This window comes from Schistocerca serialis, chromosome 3 (genome assembly GCF_023864345.2).
Source record: "Schistocerca serialis cubense isolate TAMUIC-IGC-003099 chromosome 3, iqSchSeri2.2, whole genome shotgun sequence".
In the NCBI taxonomy this organism is placed as follows: Eukaryota; Metazoa; Arthropoda; class Insecta; order Orthoptera; family Acrididae; genus Schistocerca; species Schistocerca serialis.
This window is the reverse complement of record NC_064640.1, coordinates 895581066-895606033: the sequence shown is the minus strand read 5'-3', so window position 1 is coordinate 895606033 and position 24968 is coordinate 895581066. Positions and strand designations below refer to the sequence as shown.

General features: G+C 44.7%; 1 protein-coding gene across 2 annotated transcripts in view; it reads right to left on the bottom strand.

Moving 5' to 3' along the window:
* The window catches only part of LOC126471139 (hyaluronidase B-like), a 213028-nt gene that overhangs the window by 15431 nt on the left and 172629 nt on the right, over positions 1-24968 (bottom strand). The window contains exons 3-5 of one of the 2 annotated variants that reach the window (XM_050099233.1): positions 15907-16046; positions 15584-15750; positions 4918-5128 (exon numbers count right to left, since the gene is read on the bottom strand). In XM_050099233.1, coding sequence (XP_049955190.1) covers positions 4918-5128; positions 15584-15750; positions 15907-16046 — 518 coding nt within the window. The remainder of the gene's footprint in view (positions 1-4917; positions 5129-15583; positions 15751-15906; positions 16047-24968) is intronic. The other variant, XM_050099234.1, reaches the window with a different exon arrangement.

The following is a 24968-nucleotide window of genomic DNA, read 5'->3' as shown; positions in this document are numbered from 1 at the left end:
CACACCTCCGTTGCGTGCCGCAAATGTTAAGTATCTATTTAGGTCAGCATATCCCTGTGTTAGGATAGTGCAGCCTTCTTGCAACATACAAGGGACAAACAAAACTTGTGTCATTTTACGTCCTTCGTTCTTCTGCTGCAGTGAACTTGTTTGGTTTCGATTTATTTCAGTTGTTTAACTTGTCTATAGTAAATCAGGTCCTATCAGTGAACTAGGCTGTGCCTTCAGACAGTGTTTCTCGTCTATGTGCCGAATTTGCAGACATTTTTGCACCGGGCCTCGGTTGCGCTAAGAACTATAAAGCACATTTGGAACTGAAAGTAAACGCGCAGCCGAAATTTTTAAGAACGCGCAATGTTCCCCACGCATTGCGTGATGAGGTCGCAAAAACATTACACGATTTGGAATCACAAGGTGTAATTGAACGTGTGCAGGCTTCTCTCTGGGCATCACCCTTAGTAATTTTACCAAAACCTGCGGGAAAATTGAGACTTTGTGTGGACTTCAAGGCAACAGTGCATCCACAACTAGTGACTGCAACTTTTTCTTTTTGACAAACAGTGCCCGGGTAAATATTTTTCGAAGTTGGACCTAGCAGATGCGTACTTGCAAATACCGGTGGACGAAGAATCCCAGCGCGTTTTGGTGGTTAACACGCATCTTGGTTTGTATCGATTCAAACGACTGCCATTCGGGTGTGCATCCGCCCCTGCATTGTTTCAGCAATATCTACAAACTGTTTGTGCGTCGGCCCCTACTGCAGCAAACTATCTGGACGATATTGTGATCTCTGGAAAGACAGAAGAAGAACATTTAGCCAATCTCAGAACATTATTTCAGGTCTTGCGACAAAATGGTCTTCGCTTGCGGAAGGACAAATGTGTGGTTTTTGCTCGTGACTTACCCTATCTGGGACATGTACTCAATGCCCAAGGCATACATCCCAGTCCAGAGCACCTCCGTGCCATACAAGACTTGCCTTCGCCGCAGAATTTGAAGTAGCTACAGAGTGTGCTGAGAAAAATAAATTACTCTCATAAATATATCCCCCACGCCTCTTCCATTTCAGCTCCGCTTCATCGCTTACGTCGTAAAGGTGTTCCGTTCGTCTGGACGACGGAATGCGAACGCGCCTTTCGCCAGTTGCAATCGGCGTTGCTTTCCAATACTTGCCTTACGCCATTAGATCCCCGGAAGCCCCTTTTGTTGATGGTGGATGCATCGGATTTCGGGATCGGTGCTGTGCTTGCGCACAAAGATGGTTCGCACGATCGCCCTACAGCCTTTGCGTCCAAATTGCTCTCGTCTGCACAAAGAAATTATTCACAGATCGAGAAAGAAGCATTGGCTCTCGTATTTGGTGTTACAAAGTTTCATGATTTCTTGTATGGTCGTCACTTTACCATCATCACAGACCACAAACCTTTGACATCGCTTTTTCATCCGACCAAGCGTACAGCGCAGAAATTCATTCGCTGGTCTATTTTCCTCTCGCAGTACCCCTACGATATCTTGTATCGGTCCACTGCTAAACACGGAAACGCCGATGCGTTGTCCCGTTTGCCTGTTGCTGAGGACAGAGCATTCGATTCCTCCGAACTAGCTTGCATGTTCATTGATTCGGAGACCGATGACGTAGTCGAATCGTTTCCGATTGATTTTCGTCGTGTAGCTACAGCCACAGCTGCCGACCCTGTCCTTGCTACCGTTCTGCGTTTCGTTGCTACGCAATGGCCCTTGTCAAAGTCACGGATCGGGGACCAGTTGGTTCGCCGATTTTTTGCTCACAAGAAGAGACTTTTTGTGCGACGTGGTGTTTTGCTGTTGCCTTCTGATAATGATCAGTCCAGGGTCGTGGTCCCACGTTCATTACAGTCCTTTGTCTTAAAGCTTCTCCACCAAGGACATTGGGGTATAGTGAGAACGAAACAACTTGCTCGTCTGCATTGTACTTGGTTCGGAATCGATGCCGCGATTACGAACATGTGCTCTTCTTGCATGGTGTGTGCCGAACAACAATCAGCACCACCGCGGAAATTCTTTGCATGGCCAAAAGCCACTTCCCCTTGGCAACGCTTACACATCGATTTTGCTGGTCCATTCTGGAATGCTCGATGGTTGGTTGAGGTAGATTCATTTAGTAATTTTCCTTTTGTTGTCCGGATGTCTTCCACGACGTCATCTGCCACCATCCAAGCGTTATCTGCTATCTTTTGCATTGAAGGTCTTCCACAGACTATTGTTTCCGACAATGGCCCACAATTCATGTCCGCAGAATTTCAGTCATTCTGCAAGGCCAATGGTATTCAACATCTGACGTCCGCGCCGTTATCGCCACAGTCAAACGGTGCCGCTGAACGATTGGTCAGGACTTTCAAGTCACAGATGTTGAAGTTGAAAGAGTCGCATTCTCGGGAGGACGCGTTATTGCTCTTTTTGTCCTCGTATCGCTCTCAGCCCCGAGATGGTCGCTCGCCGGCTGAGTTGCTCCACGGTCACCCTCATCGCACCTTGATGTCTTTGCTACATCTGCCGCATCAGGTTCCTGTGCAGCGGCAGACACCTGCTTTTGCTCCAGGCGACGTTGTCTACTATCGCAACTATCGAGGTTCACGGCCTTGGCTCGAAGGGCGCATTCTTCGCTGCCTCGGCCGCGCTGTGTATCTGGTTTTGGGGGCCTCTGGTGCGGTGCGTTGGCATCTCAATCAGCTGCGCCTCTGTCGTCGCACGGGATCTGCCGCTCCCCGTCTGCTTTCAGCGACGGTGCCGTCCGGTCAGCGCCCTGGGGACCCATCTACTGGCTCGCCTCAGCCCCAGGTGTTACCTACGCTGCCTTCCATTTTGCCCCATGGCGACGCGTCGCCGCCGCCGCCACCTGTTCTCCCGCCGGCGACGCCCGCAGTGGACGCGTCGCTGCAACCGCTCGTCACAATACGCCAGTCACTACTCTTGATGAACTGTGGTATCGTGTTGAAGCTGCAAGGGCAGCTGTACCTGTACACGCCATTCAAGCTCTGTTTGACTGAATGCCCAGGCGTATCAAGGCCGTTATTACGGCCAGAAGTGGTTGTTCTGGGTACTGATTTCTCAGGACCTGTGCACCCCAATTGCGTGAAAATGTAATCACATGTCAGTTCTAGTATAATATATTTGTCTAATGAATACCCATTTAACATCTGCCTTTCTTCTTGGTGTAGCAATTTTAATGGCCAGTAGTGTAAGAAGAACTATATGAACTATCGAAGCCGGCCGCAGTGGCCAAGCGGTTCTAGGCGCTCCAGTCTGGAACCATGCGACCTCTACGGTCACAGGTTCGAATTCTGCCTAGGGCATGGATGTGTGTGATGTCCTTAGGTTAGTTATGTTTAAGTAATTCTAAGTTCTAGGGGACTGATGACCTCAGAAGCTAAGTCCCATAGTGCTCAGAGCCATTTGAACCAATTTTTTGAACTGTCGAACTGTCTCGGTTACAAATAATGCACGTATGATGGGCCCGCAAGGTACAGGGAAAAACAGTATAGAAATGGTGTTACTTCCAGAGATCGCTACTGACTCGACTTTGAATGAGGTGGCAGAAATAACTGTTTCCACATGGTATCAATGACAGGTTATATGTGCACCAGGATTAATATACGCACCAGGCATTAACAAGCTAGTCAGTGGTAACTCAAGATTGACTGCAACTAACGTTGAGTCCAGGGGCGCATCATGGGCCTAAATTCTGGTTCAAAATGGCTCTGAGCACTATGGGACTTAACTGCCGTGGTCATCAGTCTCATAGGACTTAGAACTACTTAAACCTAACTAACCTAAGGACATCACACACATCCATGCCCGAGGCAGGATTCGAACCTGCGACCGTAGCGGTCGCGCGGTTCCACTAAATTCTTGAGTGACCAGGAAACATACTGAAGAATCCTCTTTCCTTCGCTTTTAATGTACGTATATCTAACGTTCCTAACGACCACTACTACTACTACTACTACTACTACTACTGCTAATAATAATAATAATAATAACGACAATCACTTTTGTTTGGAAACGAACTGGTGGAGTGGGCGTTTGAGCGTTGTTACTTGTAGAACAAGTTAACTAGACGATCCTTCCTCTTCTCGAATCTTTCGATGACGTCGTCATACCATGTGTCACGGCTTCTTTCAAGTATTCGGGAAGTAATGGTTTTTCAGTTGGCGTACAAGCGAGAGCTGATAAGCGATCCTGGGCCATACTGTTCCTAAATTATGTTTTTACGCGTTAAAGCCAAGAAAAACTCCTTTCAATTGAAGCACTTGTTGCAGGAATAGCAATTATACAAAATAGTTTGAAAGCTTCTGGAATAATTTGGTCCGTTTCATTCTCAATCATTCTTTTAATAACGTCTCCCAAACTGACAGAGTGATATGTTTTTTATGCTGATAAGAAAATACAGTCTCCAGTTCTAGACGCAACTGTGAGCGACTGAAGGACCCACCATCCGTTTGTAATAATGAATCCATTCCGCCCACAGGGAAATTATGATCATAATTGGCGAACTGAGTAGAATCGCCTAATTTAAGGAAGAGCAGTTTCCATTTGTGTTACAATATTATCCAACATCTCGAAGTAAACCTGTTTGTATTGTGACATCGGTGGCTTGCCAATATATTCATCCATCATTTCAGGTCTATTCATGGAAACTTAAAAAGTAGATCAATATATCTTCATTTCTTAAGTTTCTCATGTGAGACTGGACTAGGAGTATCACTTACAAAAAAGAAAACAATGGCACACTTCTTTCCGAGAGGTTGGTTAGATTCGCAAATATTCCGCACGTGGCATGCGCCAATGAACAGTTTAGAAAAGTAAAAATATATGAATTGGATATGACTGATATATGTACATCTATCAATAGGACATGTTTTGGTTGAGAAAACTTACATGAGTGAGGAAGTCTGTTGAGTCATGGTACCTGTACCACACGTAAGGATAAATTCGAGGACCAACAATGCGTGGTGTCCTTTGCGCAACTCTCCGCGCTTCCAGTAGACGTCCAAGCATAAATGGTACATGTTGTGGTGTTGACTTCGATGACTTGCTCAAATACAGGGAAGGAAATAGCGCAGTGCTCTCATCGAAGAGCCACTGTATCCTGAAACACAAATATAGAAGCGAAAATAAATAATATTTACTTGTTATTTCTGGATTTAATGATTAAAATAATAATATTGTTCTAAGTTTATTTAGCAACTACTGGTAATTTCCTTACGTATCACAGATAGAAAGCAAACAAGATATGGATGTATTTAGCACTTTCCTCTTTGGTTTCGATCTACAAATTGAAAAATTGTGACAGTTTTTCGGAAATAGGAGAGAAATTCGGTGGCTACATTTCTTACTAAAATTCGTTTCTCAAAAGCAGTTTGACTGTCAATTCTTATGGATGGCACACATGGAAATGGGTTACAAAAATATTAAGGTACTTAGTCACAACAATGAACTAAAACAATTGCAACGAAATGTCGACTATATATGGAGCATTTTAAAAGCGCCTGCAAAACTTTCTCGGAACATACATTCGCATGTCTTTGCTTGTGACATGTGGATGTATGTTGCGAGAAAGTTCTGCAGGCGCTTTTAAAATGCTACACACACACACACACACACACACACACACACACACACACACACACACGCACGCACGCACACACACGATCCCCAGAACTCCTGAAGATAGCCGGTCCTTGTGGCCGAGCGGTTCTAGGCCCTACAGTCTGGAAACGCGCGACCGCTACGGTCGCAGGTTCGAATCCCGCCGCGGGCATGGATGTGTGTCATGTCCTTAGTTTAGTTAGGTTTAAGTAGTTCTAAGTTCTAGGGGACTGATGACCTCAGAAGTTAAGTCCCATAGTGCTCAGAGCCATTTGGACCATTTTGCACTATCCTGAAGATAGACGTTGACTGTGGATATTGTATCACAGACACAGTCTCTTTGGCTGTTCAGCATTAAACCCGCCCAAAGATGTAAACAAAGGGTTCAAATGGCTCTGAGCCCTATGGGACTTAACATCTGTGGTCATCAGTCCCCTAGAACTTAGAACTACTTAAACCTAACCAACCTAAGGATATCACACACATCCACGCCCGAGGCAGGATTCGAACCTGCGACTGTAGCGGTCACGCGGTTCCAGACTGAAGCGCCTAGTACCGCATGGCCACACCGGCCGGCTAGATGTAAACAACCGTGCATGAGTAGTGCCTATTAGACGAAGGGGTACCGGTGTGTACAGTAGTCTGGACCACCACCTCTGAAGTTCTCGCTGTATGGTGGTACAACATGCAATGTATGGTTTTCAAGAGCAATAAAAAAGGGCAGAAATGATGTTTATGTTGCTCTCTATTCCAGTTTTCTGTACAGGTTCCGGAACTCTTGGAATCGAGGTGATGCAAACCTTTTTTTAATATGTGTGTGTGTGTGTGTGTGTGTGTGTGTGTGTGTGTGTGTGTGTGTATGTGTGTGTGTGTGTGTGTGTGTGTGTGTGCGTAGCATTTTAAAAGCACCTCAAGACTTTCTCGCAACATACATTCACACTCTTTGATTGAAACATCATTTATCTATATCTGTTTCGATGGTAGAGTCGACAGTTCGTTGCAGTTGTTTTTAGTGCATTGTTGTGACTAGGCACCTTAATATTTTTGTAAGACATTACCATGTGTGTTATCTATAAGAACTGACAGTTAAACAGCTTTTGAGAAACATATGTATAAATAATTTTATACGAGCTATGCTGGCAGCGGAGCTGAGAAATGGCCTTTGCGGAGCATTGCAGTCTAGGTCTGACGTAGACGCGACAATCCGACGTCGATATGTCACTAAAGAATAATGCGAGCGATCAGGTTTTAGCAGCTGATAGCATCTATATCCACGACTCTATAGTGATATGCTGTGTGTGAATCCAAAATCGGAGAATTCGTCTCTCCAAGATTCCAAAAACGAAATACAGATTAGAGTCATAACAATTAAATTTCTCCTCAGAGATCTTCAGGCGGTCACTTAAAAATGATGATACACAATCGGATCAAAAGCACCCGGGGACCTCAGTGTAAAGCAAAATTTAGCACTGGACGTCACGAGAGACGGACCCACCAGTGTAAAAGGAGGCGGGGAGTAGAGAAGCAATAACAGCAAACTGTGACGGCAGGAGAGCTCAGTGACCTCGAACCTTCTAAAGCTGCGCGAGTCGACTGTTGCTGATGTGACTGTCAAGTGAAAATGTGAAGGAACAACCATAGCTCAACCAAGACAAGGCAGACTTCATGTACTGATGGACAGGGTCTTTCGAGCATTACGGAGAGTGGTTGAAAAAAAAAATCGCATGAAATTAGCGGAAGGAATCACTCGTGAGTTCCAAAGTGCTACCAGCGGTCCAGCTAGCTTAATGACTGCGAATGGGGATTTAAAAAGAATGGGCTACAATTGTAGAACTGCTCCTCATAAGCCACATATTGCTGTAGTCAGTGTTAAGGGACGTTTGAGATGATGTAAAGAGAGACGCCACTGGGTAGCTCATGATTGGAAACTAGTGATCTGGAGTGACCAATCACGCTTTCACATTTCGATTGAAGAGTTTGCATTGTCCAAATGCCTGGAGAACGTTACCTGCCATCGTGTCTAGTGTCAAAGAGTGAAGTGCAGAGGAGGTGGTATCAAGACAGGAACGCCTTTGGGGTAAGTTAGAATGTCAACTTCGCTCCACACCCAGCGTTCAATATTACTACCTTCTCTGATTTCGGATCTTGAGGAAGAATGGGTTGCCATTTTACTCTACGCTATCGCTTGAGCCTTGTCCCGCAGTGACATAGGGTCAGCCATCGTTAATCGGATTTGGCATGTTAATGTTTAAGGGGTGGCCGGATGCCCTTCCTGCCGCCAACCCGTACCACCCCGGGACGGAATTGGTGTACCCCAACTGTCTACGTCGAGTGTAATCCATGGAATAGTTCGAATGTGTTCAGATGTCCGCGAACCGTGGAACTGAGGCGGAACATGGGGACCAGCCCGGTATTCACCTAGCGGGATGTAGAAAACCGCCTAAAAACCACATCCAGGCTGGCCGGCACATCGGCCCTCGTCGTTAATCCGCTGGGCGGATTCGATCCGGGGCCGGCGCGCCTACCCGAGTCCAGGAAGCAGCGCGTTAGCGCTCTCGTCTACCCTGGTGGGGAAGAATGGGTTGCCATTCTTCCACAGAAATTCAGACACCTCATAAAAAGTGCTTCCAGCAGAGTTTAAGCCGCAATAAAAGCGAAGAGTGTAGGCACTCCATATTAATGTCCAGTAATAGGCGTCCAGATACTTACGATCAGAGACTTTACATCGTTTTTGAACCACGTTTCCTCTCCCATCACAGTTCTTGTAAGGATGTGATCTTAATTCTCTTACTGTTTTAAAAGCTAGCTGCACACTGTCTTCCGTCAACATTCTCGGAACCCTCTTGGGAGAAACGTTTGTAGTCTTCTACTGTCTCAATATTCTGCGCACATTCGCTTTTCTATTCGCTGTCGGATCGACAGCTCGTTCACTGTTATGCGTTTGTGAGTCAAAATCAGATTGTGAATACGTTGCACATTGTCAGCAGTCTGTGCAGTGCTCGGTCTGCCACTACGCAGAAGGTCCCGAATATTGGTGCGCCCACTTTCACCAGATAATCCGGTTGCCTAAGGAGTAAATGTACTGTGATCAACGGCGTCACCTCTATACAGATTCTTCAACCTCCTGTGCACGCCTGTCACTGTCTTCTTGTCGCAACACAGGAACTGTAGACTGATGTGACAAAAGTCATGCGATACCTTCAAATATCGTGTCGGACCTCCTTTTCCCAGGCGTAGTGGAGCAACTCCACGTGGGATGGACTCAACAAGTCGTTGGAAGTCCCCTGCAGATATACTGAGACATGCTGCCTCTATAGCCGTCCATAACTGCGAAGGTGTTGCCGGTGAAGGATTTTGTCCACGAACTGACCTCTCGAGTACGTCCCACAGATGTTCGATGGATTCATGTCGGGCGATCTCCGAGGTCAGATCATTCGCTCGAATTGTCCAGAAAGTTCTTCAAGTCATTCGCGAACAATTGTGACTCGGTGGCATGGCGCAATATCATCCATGAAAATTCCATCGCTGTTCGCTGCAAATGGTCTCCAAGTAGACGATCATAACCATTTCCAGTCAATGATGGGTTCAGTTGGACCAGAGGACCCAGTCCATTACATGCAAACACAACACACACCATTATAGAGCCACAACCAACTTGCACAGTGCCTTATTGACAACTTGGGTCCATGGCTTCCTGGGATCTGCGCCACATTCGAACCCTACCATCAGCCTTCACCAACTGAAATCTGGACTCATGAGACCAGGTCACGAATTTCCAGTCGTCTAGGGTCCAACCGTTATGGTCACGAGACAAGGAGAGGCGCTGCAGGCGATGTGGTGCTGTTAGCAAAGGCACTCGCGTTGGTCGTTTGCTGCCATAACCCATTAGCTCCAAATTTTACCACACTGTCCTAACGGATACATTCGTCGTACGTCCCACACTGAGTTCTCCGGCTATTTCACGGAGTGCTGATTGTCAGTATGCACTGATAAGTCTACGCAAACGCCGCTGCTCTCGGTCGTTAAGTGAAGGTCGTCGGCCACTGCCTTGTCCGTGGTGAGAGGTAATGCCTGAAATTTGGTACTCTCCTCACACTCTTGGCCCTGTGGATCTCAGAATATTGAATTCCCTAACGATTTTCGAAATGGAATGTCCCATGCGTCTAGCTCCAACTAGCATTCCGCATTCAAAGCCTGTTAACTCCTGTCGTGCAGCCATAATGAGGCCGGAAACCTTTTCACATGACTCACCTGAGTACAAATGACAGCTTCGGCAATGCACTCGTCTTTTACAACTTGTGTACGCTATACTACCGCTATCTGTATACGTACAAATCGCTATCCGATGACATTTGTCACCTCACTGTATAATAGCACGTTGCTTCAGACGAATATCAAGTGCAGCAGCTGCCTTGAAGTGTAATGACAGCGCAACTTGCGGAAATAGGTCGAATTAAATGTGAATACAAGCTGGAAGAATGTTGCTATGATCTCTGTGAATAGCTAAAATATAGAACAGAATTTGAATTTTTGAAAAAAAAATATTGTGCATTTCTTTTGGGGTGATGCACGTATCAATGTGATGTCAAGTATGCGTAGCTGTCAATCAGTGGTGTACTACCCACTGCTAACCTCACGAGGAGTATTTGCAGCGAGCAGAACATGTACAGAAGTACATGTGCAGAAATTCCGATCCTGAATCCACACGAGCCTGTTGTTCTCGAGAAGAATGAAGCGAACTGTTTCCAAAGTAGTGAAACAAAAGATGAAATTTCTGTTGTACCATTTCTAAACTGTAGTGTGATCCTGACATGGACGAGCTGATCGGAAAATTGATCTTCCATCACTTCACTTACAGTATCTGATCACAAGTACCCACTGTTATGACGACGTCATCTCTGCTGGGGACATTTTTCATGAGGCGTCTAAATATCTATGGAGGAATGGCAAGCCATTATTCCTCATGAGCCGAAACGAAAGAGGGGAATGATGTAGACCTAGAGCAAAGTTGGCGGTCTAACCCGTGCCGAAGGTGTTCCCTTAGGTTCAGGTCTGGACTCATAGCATGCCAGTCTATTTCAGGAATGTTCTTGCTCACAAACCATTGCCTCGCAGATATGCTTTACGACTGGGTGCATCGTCATCCTGATACAAGCAATCATCTTCTCCAAACTGTTCGTCTACTGTAAGCAGTTCGCAGTACTGTAAAATATGTTCATAGCCTTCTGCATACACCATTTTCTTAAGCGCAATTGGGGGGTCACATCCTAGCCACGAAAAACATCCGTACATCGTAACACTGCCTCTACCACACTTCTTTGTAGGCACGTTCTCCAGACTTTCGGGGGTTGGGGAGTTGGGTTGTCGGGGGCCAGAGACGTCTCGTCATTGGTCTCATCGGATTAGGGAAGGAAGGGGAGGGAAGTCGGCCGAGCCCTTTCAAAGGGACCATCCCGGCAGTTGCCTGGAGTGATTTAGGGATGGGTTGCGTTGTCTGGGGAAGGAGACCAGACAGCGTGGTCATCGGTCTCATCGGATTAAGGAAGGATGGGGAAGGAAGTCGACTGTGTCCTTTCAAAGGGATCATACCGGCATTTGCCTGGAGCGATTTAGGGTTGGGTTGGGTTGTCTGGGGAAAGAGACCAAACAGCGAGGTCATCGGTCTCATCGGAGTAGGGAAAGATGCGGAAGGAAGTCGGCCGTGCCCTTTCAAAAGAACCATCCCGGCGTTTGCCTGGAGTGATTTAGGGAAATCACGGAAAACCTATATCAGGATGGCCGGACGCGGGATTGGACCGTCGTCCTCCCGAATGCGAGTCCAGTGTGCTAGCCACTGTGCCACTTGGCTCGGTAGGCTTTCGGCAAATCCAAAGGGTATAGCGTGATACATCAGTCCAGATTACTCGTTTCCAGACATCTACTGTCCACTAGGGTCGCTCTTTACACCACCTCAAACGTCGCTTGGCGCTGACTCCTGAAATGTGTGTCTCCTCATGGTGCTTGACCGTTGTGGCGTACCCCATTCTTTTTAACTCCTTGCGCTTTGAATCTTTTACGATGCTGGATGCTTCATTTCTGTCAGTACAAGAGGTTCGAATGGCCCTGAATCCTTCGCATGTTCACTTCACAGTACCATCACCATTACACAAGGATGTTCGGAATAGTTTGATCACATAGTGTATGCTTTACTCATACTATGTACTGTCTGTAAAAGAATGCCATGACATGCTGCAAAAATCAATAAATTAGGAACTACATTAGACGAATCTTAAAGTTCATTTAATTCGTAAAATAATATATCGTAAACAATACAGACACTTCTTGACCAAAGTTGTCAACATTTCTCCATACACGATTCTACTGTCGATAAAAACTACGAATTAACTTTTGTCCCTCTTCAGGAACAATATGTTGTCAGGCCCATCTATAGATACCCCTTTGACGTGGGTGCACCTACGGTACGGTTATCTGTATTGCTGAGGCAAGAAAGTTACCGCACGCCTGTAAGATTTGTATCTCGTGGTTCCTGAGGAGAATTAAGTATACACTGAAATTAAAATTACGTTTCAGTCTAAAGAGAAATAAATTTTTACACAGTTGGTATCTGAAGTGATGAATCGTTTATATGCATTTACACTGATGAGCCAAAACATTATGATCACCTGTTTTACAGCTTGTTTGTCTGTCCTTGAAACGAAATACACCACTGATTCTCCGTATCAGGAATCCGACAGTTTGTTAGTTGGTTTGTGAAGATATGTGGCATTACATGTCAAGCGGTCCTTGATAAAGTTGATAATTACATCACTGAGTAGTATATCAGTCTCGTTACTGTGTATTACGTATTGTAATGTTATGTGGTGTATTTTATACTAATAAAATCAAGTCGTGGCACTGTAAGAACGACACGATCGATCCAATAGTACAGAGATCATTGATGTTCGTGCTTGTGTTACGACATCTCTGGCAGTGGCCTGGATCGACAATAACTCTGTGATGATTGTTGCGCTCATTTGCTGCCGTGTCTGTCTTTATGGACTAATACCGATAACAAAAAATCGAAGCGAAAACAATTAGTGCATCATTGATAACAGGAAGAAATCTACTAGGCGTATCTAGATATACTGCAAAAAGAGGGACAGAAAGAAAAATTATGGTTGAACGTCCCGTCGACGAAGAGGTCATTAGTGACGGAGCTACTGCAGCGTGTCACGTTACTTATTATGAAAATTAGCTTAATAATAGAAGAAAAACTGAACATATTCGTAGAAACAAGTCAGTAAAAAAAAAAAAAATGCTACCAGACCACTTTCACGAAAGCGACTGTCCAGAGCGTCCAGAGAACACAGAGACAAAGAAAACACAGTTGCAAACCAGATGGACACAAAGATGAATTTATGTGAAGCAAAGAGCACAAAATTTGGACTGCTGATCAGTTGGAACACATGAAATGGTATGGTGAGCTGCTTTAAAACTATTCCCTACAGCAGGAGATGTTTATGTACGGAGAACACCAAGTTTCATTGTTACTGATACTTCCTCCTAGCCGGCCGAAGTGGCCGAGCGGTTCTAGGCGCTTCAGTCTGGAACCGCGCCACCGCTACGGTCGCAGGTTCGAATCCTGCCTCGGGCATGGATGTGTGTGATGTCCTTAGGTTAGTTAGGTTTAAGTAGTTCTAAGTTCTAGGGGACTGATGACCTCAGATGTTGAGTCCCATAGTGCTCAGAGCCATTTGAACCACTTCCTCCTATTACTGCGAAACAAATATAGGGTTATCAGAGGGCTGGATATAATGGAGTATCACGGCTTATCCTGAAACGATATATATAACTTGAATTAAATTCAATGAATGGAGGTAACAGGGATGAAATCGATGGAAATGTAGTCATGAAAATATATCAGTGAAATACGCTCAGAATGCTGAATCTGCAATGTAATGGATATGTCGTGACTAATGAAAATCTGTTACATGCCAGGAGTGCCTAATTATTGGGAGAAATCACCTTGGCATATTCATTACGTTGCAGGCCCCTTGCATGGCTTTGACGTAAGGTATCGTGTTTTGACTAATCATTTCACTCAGTTACCCCGTCCAAGGGTCTGCAGACCTCACAGTCATGGGTCAGATGAACAAAGACATTGACTGAGGTGTCAAGAGTGCTAAATCTCCCATATGGACTGGATGTAGTGGCAACACAGTTCATATTAGCGAGGAACTGAGTCCAAGTTTAGACTTTTTGGGTATCTTTATTTTTTATTTAATTTTAATTCAATTGGGTACCTTAGCCAGTGACACAGTGTCATAGAACACACCATGAATGACATTAAACTTGTTTAAAAAGAACAAAACGAAACTAGGAAACGTGAAACTATGAAATGTGGGAATGAAAACAATAATAATATACATACAGCATTAGTGTTGCTTCATTTTACAATTCTTAGTAATGGATAAGGAAGAGAGAAGTTGTCCCAGTAGTCTATTATTAGCAACAAATCCAGTGTTCACGTGCACTGATTTAGAGAAACCATAGAATCCCCAAATCAGAACGGATGAATGAAATAAACGAGCCTGTACCATCTTTTAGATGAACAATTTTCGTAGAGGCCTATGCATTTACGATTGTGAGAGCACAAGCATTCGTTTTAATGGCGTTAGGATATCCACGGAAAAAATAAATTTGGATGATCATGTATGAACTGGATGACTGCGGAAAGTTGTACTTAATAATTCAACCAATGTAAGCAGGGGATAATCGTCTAACTACGAAGAAATCATTTATGGGGTCACTCCTAGATCCACTATTGTTTCTCATATAGCCTATGAAAAGACCTCCCGTCTAAAATACAATAAGCAGTAGTTCTTTTTGCGGATGACATTACAATTGTAAGCGAGGGAAACAACATACAGCAACAGAAGAAATGGTAAATAATGTTCTTAAAAGTATTATAGGGCGGTTTTCTGCGAATGGTCTCACTCTCAGATTAAAAAAGATACAACATATTCAGTTCTGCACATGTAGAAGTACCAAACGTTGGAGAGAGACAAATCAATAAATCGACATGTTTTGCGTATTTTCATTCACTAATGGCATATGGAATAATATTCTGGGGTGACTCATCTTTAACGCAGAAGGTTTTGATTGCTCAGAAAAGTGCTATAATAATAACATATGATGCTCACCCATGAGCATCTTGTAGACATCTGTTTAAGGAGTCATGGAATTCTGACTGCTGCTACACCATATATTCATAATAACAGAAGAAAAAAATGACATTCAGTACTCTGAAAAAAAAGGGGCTCAGTACGCTACAACAAAACTTTTGATCACTTAACCAGTGATGTAAAATGGCAGACAGACAGGAAAGCGAAATTTCAAATCAAACTGAAAATTTTATCCTTCGCAACTCCTTCTGTTCCACAGAAAATTTCAATTTTTTAAATGTGTTGAATGTAATGGGTAGTAATACTAACTCACATCTGTATTAAAAATAGAAAAAAAATTTAAAGGTCTTCATGTACCCATATTTAAAAATGAATATGCTATGTGGGTGTCGCTACGGTCGCAGGTTCGAATCCTGCTTTGGGCATGGATGTGTGTGATGTCCTTAGGTTAGTTAGGTTTAATTAGTTCTAAGTTCTAGGCGACTGATGACCTCAGAAGTTAAGTCGCATAGTGCTCAGAGCCATTTGAACCATTTTGAGCTATGTGGGTGTAAAATGACTCATTCCACATCATTACGATTAATGCTGCTAATAATCCATGTAATATGACATTAACCAACAACTAATTTCCTTTGCTTAAGCTACCCCCGAAACCTCGCTAGCTTGTTAGAGAGTGGCTATCAAGTTTTGTAGCCACAATAAATGTAATTATAGAATTAATATCACTAATGAGTTGACTGTGATGAGATTAATCTTTTCTGCGCTATGTGTAAACAGATAGTGTATCTTACCCATCATTCTGCTTTTCCACATCACGTGAACAGTTCTGCTCTCTGTAGTTGAAGCAGTATGGGTATGCGTAATACCCCCACTGAGCCAACGGTCGCTGCTGTCTCGCCAGTTCTAGTGTTGTCTCCATAAATTCGCGAGCTCCCTTCTCAAAATCATGTCTTGCCTGCTTCAAAGAGCAAATTTTTTAAAGATTCCAGAAATTATAAATCATAGAGTTCTATCTTTAATAAAAATTATTTAGAAGATATTTTAAGAAAATGAGTGTTTATGTTTGAAGAATACTTGAAACATAAGATCACGTACAAGAGAAGGCAATTCTTACCGCTTTTTCTACGCTTGATTTGCTCCAGAATGGATGTTGGGACCTCACTAATTTTCTAGAAAATTCCGGATATGGTGCATAAGAACCAAACAACTGTTTCCACACTGGACGCCAAGATTCCATATCTATAACTCCAATACCTGAAAAAAGTACTGAATATGAAATTGGCTTTGATTAATATTTCAGTGTCGATTAACAATAACGATATTGCAGTGCCTGAGTTGTTCAGATGTACGAAGCATCCATCGGACATGAATGCGTGTCCGAAGGACCATGCACTGCGGCAACTACATCCGTTATGAAATATATGAAATGTATTCGCCGCTGCGATTATGGGTGACCATCAACTGTAAAATGGAATGACGACTATGAAAATTTGTGCCGGACCGGAACTCGAATCCATATTTCACGGTTATGGCGAGCGGTCGCCTTACTACTAGGCTATCCGATCACGCTCCACCGTCAGATCCAAACACATCGTCAACCATATGTCTACAACCTCTATTCGTACATTAATTACATTTAATTGAAAGTCACTTACCTGGTGTCGGCGAATGAAAGCGATGCTGCAGTGTTTGTCCTATTCAGAACTCTGCACTGCACTATCGTATTTATTCAATTAAATGTCTGCCCTTTGCGAGAATATGCATAATACATGTAGGAATGCAGATTGTAGATATATGGTTGACGACATATGGACGTTTGGGTGTGGTTGTGAAACGTGTTGGGATAGCCTAACGGTAAGGCGACCGCTCGCGATAACCGGGAAATCCAGGTTCGAGTACCGGTCCGGCACAAATTTTCATTGCCGTCATTCCATTGTGGAAACTTCCATACGATGGGCACGGAAACTGGCCAAAGAAGAATGGGCAGAGATTTGGCGCCTAGCAATCTGTCATAAAGATCAATAGTACGCTGTCACACAACCAGTAATTAGAAACTTCACTCCTTTAGAAAATTTTAGGCAAGCAGGAAGCTGAAAATTACCTCGGTAAGAATAAGTACTAGCCATGGTTCAACTCCTTCTCACTTATATGGAACAGACATCAAAGACAACACTCATTCTGCGTCTGTTAGAAGAAAGAAGAAGGGGATGTGAATCACATGCTGTTTTCCTGGAATTTCTGTGAGGCACAGCAAAACCATTCACTGCAAAACCTCCTAAAACTGAAGATGCCCCTTCCAACAAGTGCTCCTGTTTTATTGTGCCACGAAGATCCTCAAATATACAGAGCCCGTTTTTACTACACTACTGGAAAATGAAAAAAAGAACACCAAGAATTTGTCGACCCAGAAGAAGGAAGTTTTACTGATACATTGTTCAGGGAGTACACACACACACACACACACACACACACACACACACACACACACACACACACACACAAATTAAACCGACAGAGTCGCACTGATCTGAGTACAATCAACAGGGCATACAAAATGTCATTTCTAGAACCATGGACACTTTCCTTTTTTGCCGCGCGGGATTAGCCGAGCGGTCTAGGGCGCTGCAGTCATGGACTGTGTGGCTGGTCCCGGCGGAGGTTCGAGTTCTCCCTTGCGCATGGGTGTGTGTGTTTGTCCTTAGGATAATTTAGGTTAAGTAGTGTGTAAGCTTAGGGACTGATGACTTTAGCAGTTAAGTCCCATAAGATTTCACACACACTCACTTTCCTCTTTCCTTTTGCAGCAAAGCAGGCTGCAATTCGCCCATGGAGATGATCGGAGAGGTGACGAATGTAGTCTTGCTGAAAGGCTTGCCATGCAATTTCCACCTGGTGCCTCAACTGGGCAGACTGCACAAGATGATGTTTCATCCGGCGTCATACGTGCTAAATGGGCATCAGATCTGGGGATCGTTCTGACCACAGTAGTTGGTATACACCTTGGGTGGCGCAGGATACATGTAGAAGTGCACTGGAGAAACACGTAGCCTTGTTTGTGCATGAACGGAAGCACAACAGGCTGAATGATATTTTGGATGTACTGTGCACTGTTCAAAGTCCCCTCTACATTCAGCAGAAGAGAACAGCCATTGCAAGATGTGGTTCCCTACACCATGATGCTTGGTGTTGGGCCTTCATGCCACTGTCGTAGACACTCCAGAGTTGGTGCTTACCTCCACAACGGCATGCACAGAGATGATCATTATTGGCATCCAGTAAGAGGTGACTCATCACTGAAGACAAAATGTCTCCATTCATCCTCCCACCACAGCCTACCATGACACCACTGGAGGTGGGCTGTATGATGTTGGGGAATGAGAGGAAGCTGCCCTAATGGCGTGCACGATCGTAGCCCTGCTTCACAGAGACAGTTGCAAGTGGGCCTCGCTGATATTGCTGGAGCAACAGAGACCCTAATTTGTTGTGAAGTCACAGTGCAATCCAGTACGGTGCTTTGCAAGATGCGACAGTCTTGGTATGAATCTGAATAGACGCAGGCTGATAAACATGTACACCACTGGCAACAACATTGATGCATTGTGGACACCTCTCATTTTTTACAAAGTTCTGCAGCACGACCACCAAGTCTCCCGCAGACCCACCATAAACTCTCACTCAAAGTCAGCCAATCGCAAAAAGAAGTCACATCCACGCTGTTGTGGCATAACGACAATGTTGGAGGCATAGACAGAGCTCTATGTACCATATCAAACTGGCTGCTACTGGCTCTAGAGGTGAGCAACTGACGTGAAGCTTGCAACATGCCACGGCTAGTAACACAGTTCCTTGTTTGCTCCCATTGCTGCACTTTTGATCATTGCATTAACTATCCTCTCGTAGTGTCCTGTGCAAATATGAAACACCTTAGCAGCTTGAGTCAAAGTGTTCCATTTTTATTTTCCAGTAGTGTATACAGGGTGGTCCATTGATAGAGACCGGGCCAAATATCTCACGAAATAACTACAAAGAACGAAACTCGTCTAGCTTGAAGGGGGAAACCAGATGGCGCTATGGTTGGCCCACTAGATGGCGCTGCCATAGGTCAAACGGATATCAACAACGTTTTTAAAAATAGGAACCCCTATTTTTTACGACATATTCGTGTAGTACGTAAAGAAATATGAATGTTTTAGTTGGACCACTTTTTCCGCTTAACATCTGAGGTCATCAGTCCCCTAGAACTTAGAACTACTTAAACCTAACTAACCTAAGGACATCACACACATCCATGCCCGAGGCAGGATTCGAACCTGCGACCGTAGCGGTCGCGCGGTTCCAGACTGTAGCGCCTAGAACCGCTCGGCCACATCGGCCGGCGAAATTATGTCTTTATCTTTCACAAATTAAGTACACATAATTACATCCTAGATTGGTTACATAAGAAGAACTAAAATGTCCGACATGTGTCGAAAACAAAATGGAAACAATCATTCATCCCACCATTCTTGGTGCTTTTTGTTGGAGTTTGAGAGATTCAATAACGCTTAACGCTTATGCCATCCGTGAGCGTTAACCGCTGCCCTACACCTACGTGGCATGATCATTGTGAGTCTACGGAGATCACCCGGCCTACTGCCGCCATGACACATTTCACGTTAGGACCACGAAGATAAGATACGAGAAATTGGGGTTCATACGGAAGCATATAGTCAGTCGTTTTTCCGTCGCTCTTTCTGCGAGCGGAACAGGAAAGGAAGCGACTAATATTGTTACAGGGTACCCTCCGCCACACACCGCAGAATGGCTTGCAGCGTATGTAGATGTAGATGTAGCTGTATCCGTTCCCATTCTTCAATGAGAGACCATGATAGTTCTTGGAGAGTCCGCGGTGAAACAGGACGATCACGAACACGCATGTCAAGCATGTTCCATATACGCACGATGAGGCTTAGGTCGGGGCTCATCGGCGGTCGTGTCTGGGTTTCGCAAGACACTCCTCACGCCCTCCACTTACGCCCTGGCATTACAACAGTAGTTCAAAAATGTGTGTGAAATCTTATGGGACTTAACTGCTAAGGTCATCAGTCCCTAAGCTTACACACTACTTAATCTAAATTATCCTATGGACAAACACACACACACCCATGCCCGAGGGAGGACTCGAACCTCCGCCGGGACCAGCCGCACAGTCCATGACTGCAGCGCCTGAGACCACTCGGCTAATCCCGCGCGGCAACAGTGGTTCCTGACCTTTCTGACATCTTACCCCGATTGCACTCAGATATTAGATAGTAGCAGCTCCCCCTATCCCCCACCATCGTCAATATAAACTCCTAACTAAACTTTAGAATGAAAACAGATTTTCTTTGAAACTTCAATTTTTAAAATGACGAAAGTCAAATATCTGATTTTTCAGGTAATGAGTCAATGAAAGAATTGGTACCGCTTATTTCTAACTACTTTCTTTTATAACTGATGAAGCAATTCTCAGTTCATTGCACCTGCAACTCCTCAGAAAGGAAAACTAACTATCCACAGTGAGGATAGACACTTGTTACAAAACATGCTTTCTCTGCACCACTCCTGTCCCTAGCGACGCTCTCTTCGCCCACACCCTGCACACCCACTTAAAACCAACCAAATTAAATTGTATGTATTATACTTTGGTCTGTTGTTTCTGTAAATCACTTGATTACTGGACTCTTTACTTGTGAACCGACAGAAATTGGAAGAACTCGAGTGCCAATCCTTTGTGTCTCGCTACTGTCACTAATAATAATAATAATACGATGTAAGTCCTACAGGAGTAGAGTAGTCATTAGATACTTAACTGTTGTGTTGTGCTGTCAATTTGTTTATTTACTGTTGCGAAGTGAATGATGAAGCAATTTTTGGTCTTTTCTGAAACTGCCTCCAACTGAGAGAAGGCATTTTCATGAGATACTTATGCATATGTGACGTATACGTCTCAATTTTACTATCAAAAATGCGTGGCGCAAAGTAGGTGTGGATGGACTGTGTGAGGAAGATATTCTTCATACATTCGTTTCACAAGCTGTAACGTCCACCACACTGTGTGTCATGCGTTAATGCTATTGTTTGAAAAAAAATATAGTTTGTAGTAGCTTATGAAATGAGTATTACAGTCTTACGAAATATTGATAATAGTATTGATATAGTAAAAATAAGTTAATTTCGTAACCGAAACACAACTGACCTCTTTTGTTTTCACCCCTCAGAAAATTACATTCTACCCCTCAGGGGTAATTACCCCAGGTTGGTAACCACTGCATTAGAAGGAATTCAGGCCCACCACTGAATGATGTAGCAACCACATAGTCCAAAAGGTTCTGTTCTATGTACTGTCTGGCGGTAAGGCGACCTTGGACAACGACAAGATCCGTGTGGCGGTCAACAACGAAGCCTCCCCACAACTTTGGAAATCTGTAAATTTTCCGCACAACATTTGGCAGGTTCCGCTCACTACGGGACTCCGCACACGACCTTGCGTCATATGATATCTGGACTCACCTGTTAATGACACGATTCGCCAGTGACGGAGTTTTCAGCTGACATGGGAACGACAGAACTTAAAGCGAGCTGCAAGATGTTGTCATGTAAAGCGAGGCAGTCGATAAGGACATCTGGGTTGTAAGGTCCTATCTCGGAGCCCTTTCATTACAGTCTGAATGGACACAGCGGTCCAATTGGTCCTTCTGGGATCATCTTGCAGTGCTCTGGAGATATCCGTACGATGGCACAACGCAGAGATGGTCAGATATCGGTCTTAACGTGGGGCTGTATTGCGTTGGCGACCTTGTACAGCTCGCCTTGTGTGCTGACCTGGCTCCCTGTAACGTGTCCATAACCTATGGATGACACATGGAGAGGCATTGGCATCTGAAGCAACACGACCGAAAGTCCATCTTTTTTCAATCAAACAGACCGACCTTTCAATGTGCATTGCATTAAGATGACACATTGCATGTGCTTACTAGAATACAACGTCCACAAATGACAACTGACATCTATGTACCTCTCTAGAAAACACTGGGACACCGGTACTCACTTCTTCCTGAAGGGTCACCTCAAGCTGTAATGCATAACACAGCCAATAGGAGACGAATGATTTTAATTGTTGCCTACACTGAAAGCGAAGGTCTAACGCCATGCAATACGACCACAGTTATTGTGTGTATTGAGTATTGAACCGGGGACCTAGAAACGACGGAAAGGCTTCGTCCAACCGTAGCCCTCAGTGGTACACGAGCCCACAACAGGCCATAGCAGTCCACCCACCCTACCACCGCCCCACACCGAACCCAGGGTTATTGAGCTGACGAAGGTCACATACCAAATGTTTGTGGTAGAGTAAGTATGGTGTACGCGTATGTGGAGACAGTGGTTGCGCAGCAATCGCCGACATAGTGTAAATGAAGCGGAGTAAGGGGAACCAGCCCGCATTCACCGAGGCAGATGGAAAAGCGCCTTAAAAACCATCCACAGACTGTCCGGCGCACCGGACCTCGACACTAATCCGCCGGGCGAATTCGTGCCGGGGATCGGCACGCCTTCCCGTTCGGAAAGCAGTGCGTTAAACCGAGCGGCTAATCGGAGCACAGGTGTAGTCTGTATCGAAATAGATTTAACATACCAGACGTTGATACACATGCTCCCTAAATTCTTTTGAACAGTGTAGTAACGTGTCAGTATGAAATTTGGTGTACTATTTGTCGTTGCATAAATGCTCTAAACACCAGACATACACTTCCGTGTCTCTGCTGAATTATTTTCCATATCACATTTTGTCCATACCTGTAACGTCAAAATTCATTAGCTATAACTACTGCACTTATGCGACATAGAAAAATAATTTTATGTCATTGTTCAAACTATTTGCCGGCCGAAGTGGCCGAGCGGTTCTAGGCGCTACAGTCTGGAACCGCGCGACCGCTAGGGTCGCAGGTTCGAATCCTGCCTCGGGCATGGATGTGTGTGATGTCCTTAGGTTTAAGTAGTTCTAAGTTCTAGGGGACTGATGACCTCAGAAGTTAAGTCCCATAGTGCTCAGAGTCATTCGAACCATTTTTTCCCAAGCTATTTATATTGAAATCATATGTACATCTGATTATACGAGGGCAGTTCAATAAGTAATGCAACACATTTTTTTTCTGAAACAGGGGTTGTTTTATTCAGCATTGAAATACACCAGGTTATTCCACAATCTTTTAGCTACACAACACTATTTTTCAACGTAATCTCCATTCAATGCTACGGCCTTACGCCACCTTGAAATGAGGGCCTGTATGCCTGCACGGTACCATTTCACTGGTCGATGTCGGAGCCAACGTCGTACTGCATCAATAACTTCTTCATCACCCGCGTAGTGCCTCCCACGGATTGCGTCCTTCATTGGGCCAAACATATGGAAATCCGACGGTGCGAGATCGGAGCTGTAGGGTGCATGAGGAAGAACAGTCCACTGAAGTTTTGTGAACTCCTCTCGGGTGCGAAGACTTGTGTGAGGTCTTGCGTTGTTATGAAGAAGGAGAAGTTCGTTCAGATTTTTGTGCCTACGAACACGCTGAAGTCGTTTCTTCAATTTCTGAAGAGTAGCACAATACACTTCAGAGTTGATCGTTTGACCATGGGGAAGGACATCGAACAGAATAACCCCTTCAGCGTCCCAGAAGACTGTAACCATGACTTTACCGGCTGAGGGTATGGCTTTAAACTTTTTCTTGGTAGGGGAGTGGGTGTGGCGCCACTGCATTGATTGCCGTTTTGTTTCAGGTTCGAAGTGATGAACCCATGTTTCATCGCCTGTAACAATCTTTGACAAGAAATTGTCACCCTCAGCCACATGACGAGCAAGCAGTTCCGCACCGATGGTTCTCCTTTGCTCTTTATGGTGTTCGGTTAGACAACGAGGGACCCAGCGGGAACAAACCTTTGAATATCCCAACTGGTGAACAATTGTGACAGCACTACCAACAGAGATGTCAAGTTGAGCACTGAGTTGTTTGATGGTGATCCGTCGATCATCTCGAACGAGTGTTCGCACGCTCCGCCATTGCAGGAGTCACAGCTGTGCACGGCCGGCCCGCACGCGGGAGATCAGTCTTGCTTGACCTTGCGGCGATGATGACACACGCTTTGCCCAACGACTCACCGTGCTTTTGTCCACTGCCAGATCACCGTAGACATTCTGCAAGCGCCTATGAATATCTGAGATGCCCTGGTTTTCCACCAAAAGAAACTCGATCACTGCCCGTTGTTTGCAACGCACATCCGTTACAGACGCCATTTTAACAGCTCCGTACAGCGCTGCCACCTGTCGGAAGTCAATGAAACTATACGAGACGAAGCGGGAATGTTTGAAAATATTCCACAAGAAATTTCCGGTTTTTTTAACCAAAATTGGCCGAGAAAAAAAATGTGTTGCATTACTTATTGAACTACCCTCGTATATTTGTATCAAGCTGTTGACAGTATGGTTCCGTAAATCATAACCAAATTTTTTAAAAAAGTTTGCTGACGTACACAAGGTGAGTTACCGAAGTCCAGCTGCTCGGCGACAGAAAACCGCGCTGGCGGTGAACCGGAAAGCACGCCAGAATTACGCTGCCGTTCGCGTGCGCCACATTCCCCTGTTTACCTTGTAACAGGCCACAGCTGCTGCCTGCAATATTGACCCAGGCCGCGCACGCACTGCTACTTGGTCGTTAACCTCGGACTCGCTGAAGGCGTTTATACTGGTCTTCATGCGATAGAATATTTCTCCACTGTCGATTTGGGAGTATAAGACGCAACACGGGAAATAATACAGGAGACTTTGGCTATTCAAAAGTATACAGGGTGAATCACCTAAAACTTGCACCACAAATACTGCAGAAATGGAAAGCGCTATTGATGTTCGGTTTTCACATAATGGATTGGGACTGTTGACCCTGTAGTTTGCTCCCTTTATCCCCCAAATCAACCAACCATCCAGAATGGATTGTGTGGCGTGCGTACTGTAAGACCTTCGGTACACACACCGTCAGATTATTTGACTTGTCGCACTAACGAAGTAGGCGAGTGTCAGCAATATGTCTCTTGGTCTTATCGTGGCGTGTTTATCTTCTGCCGTTAAGTCAGATGATAGAAATGCCACTTGCACGCTTAGAGTAGCAG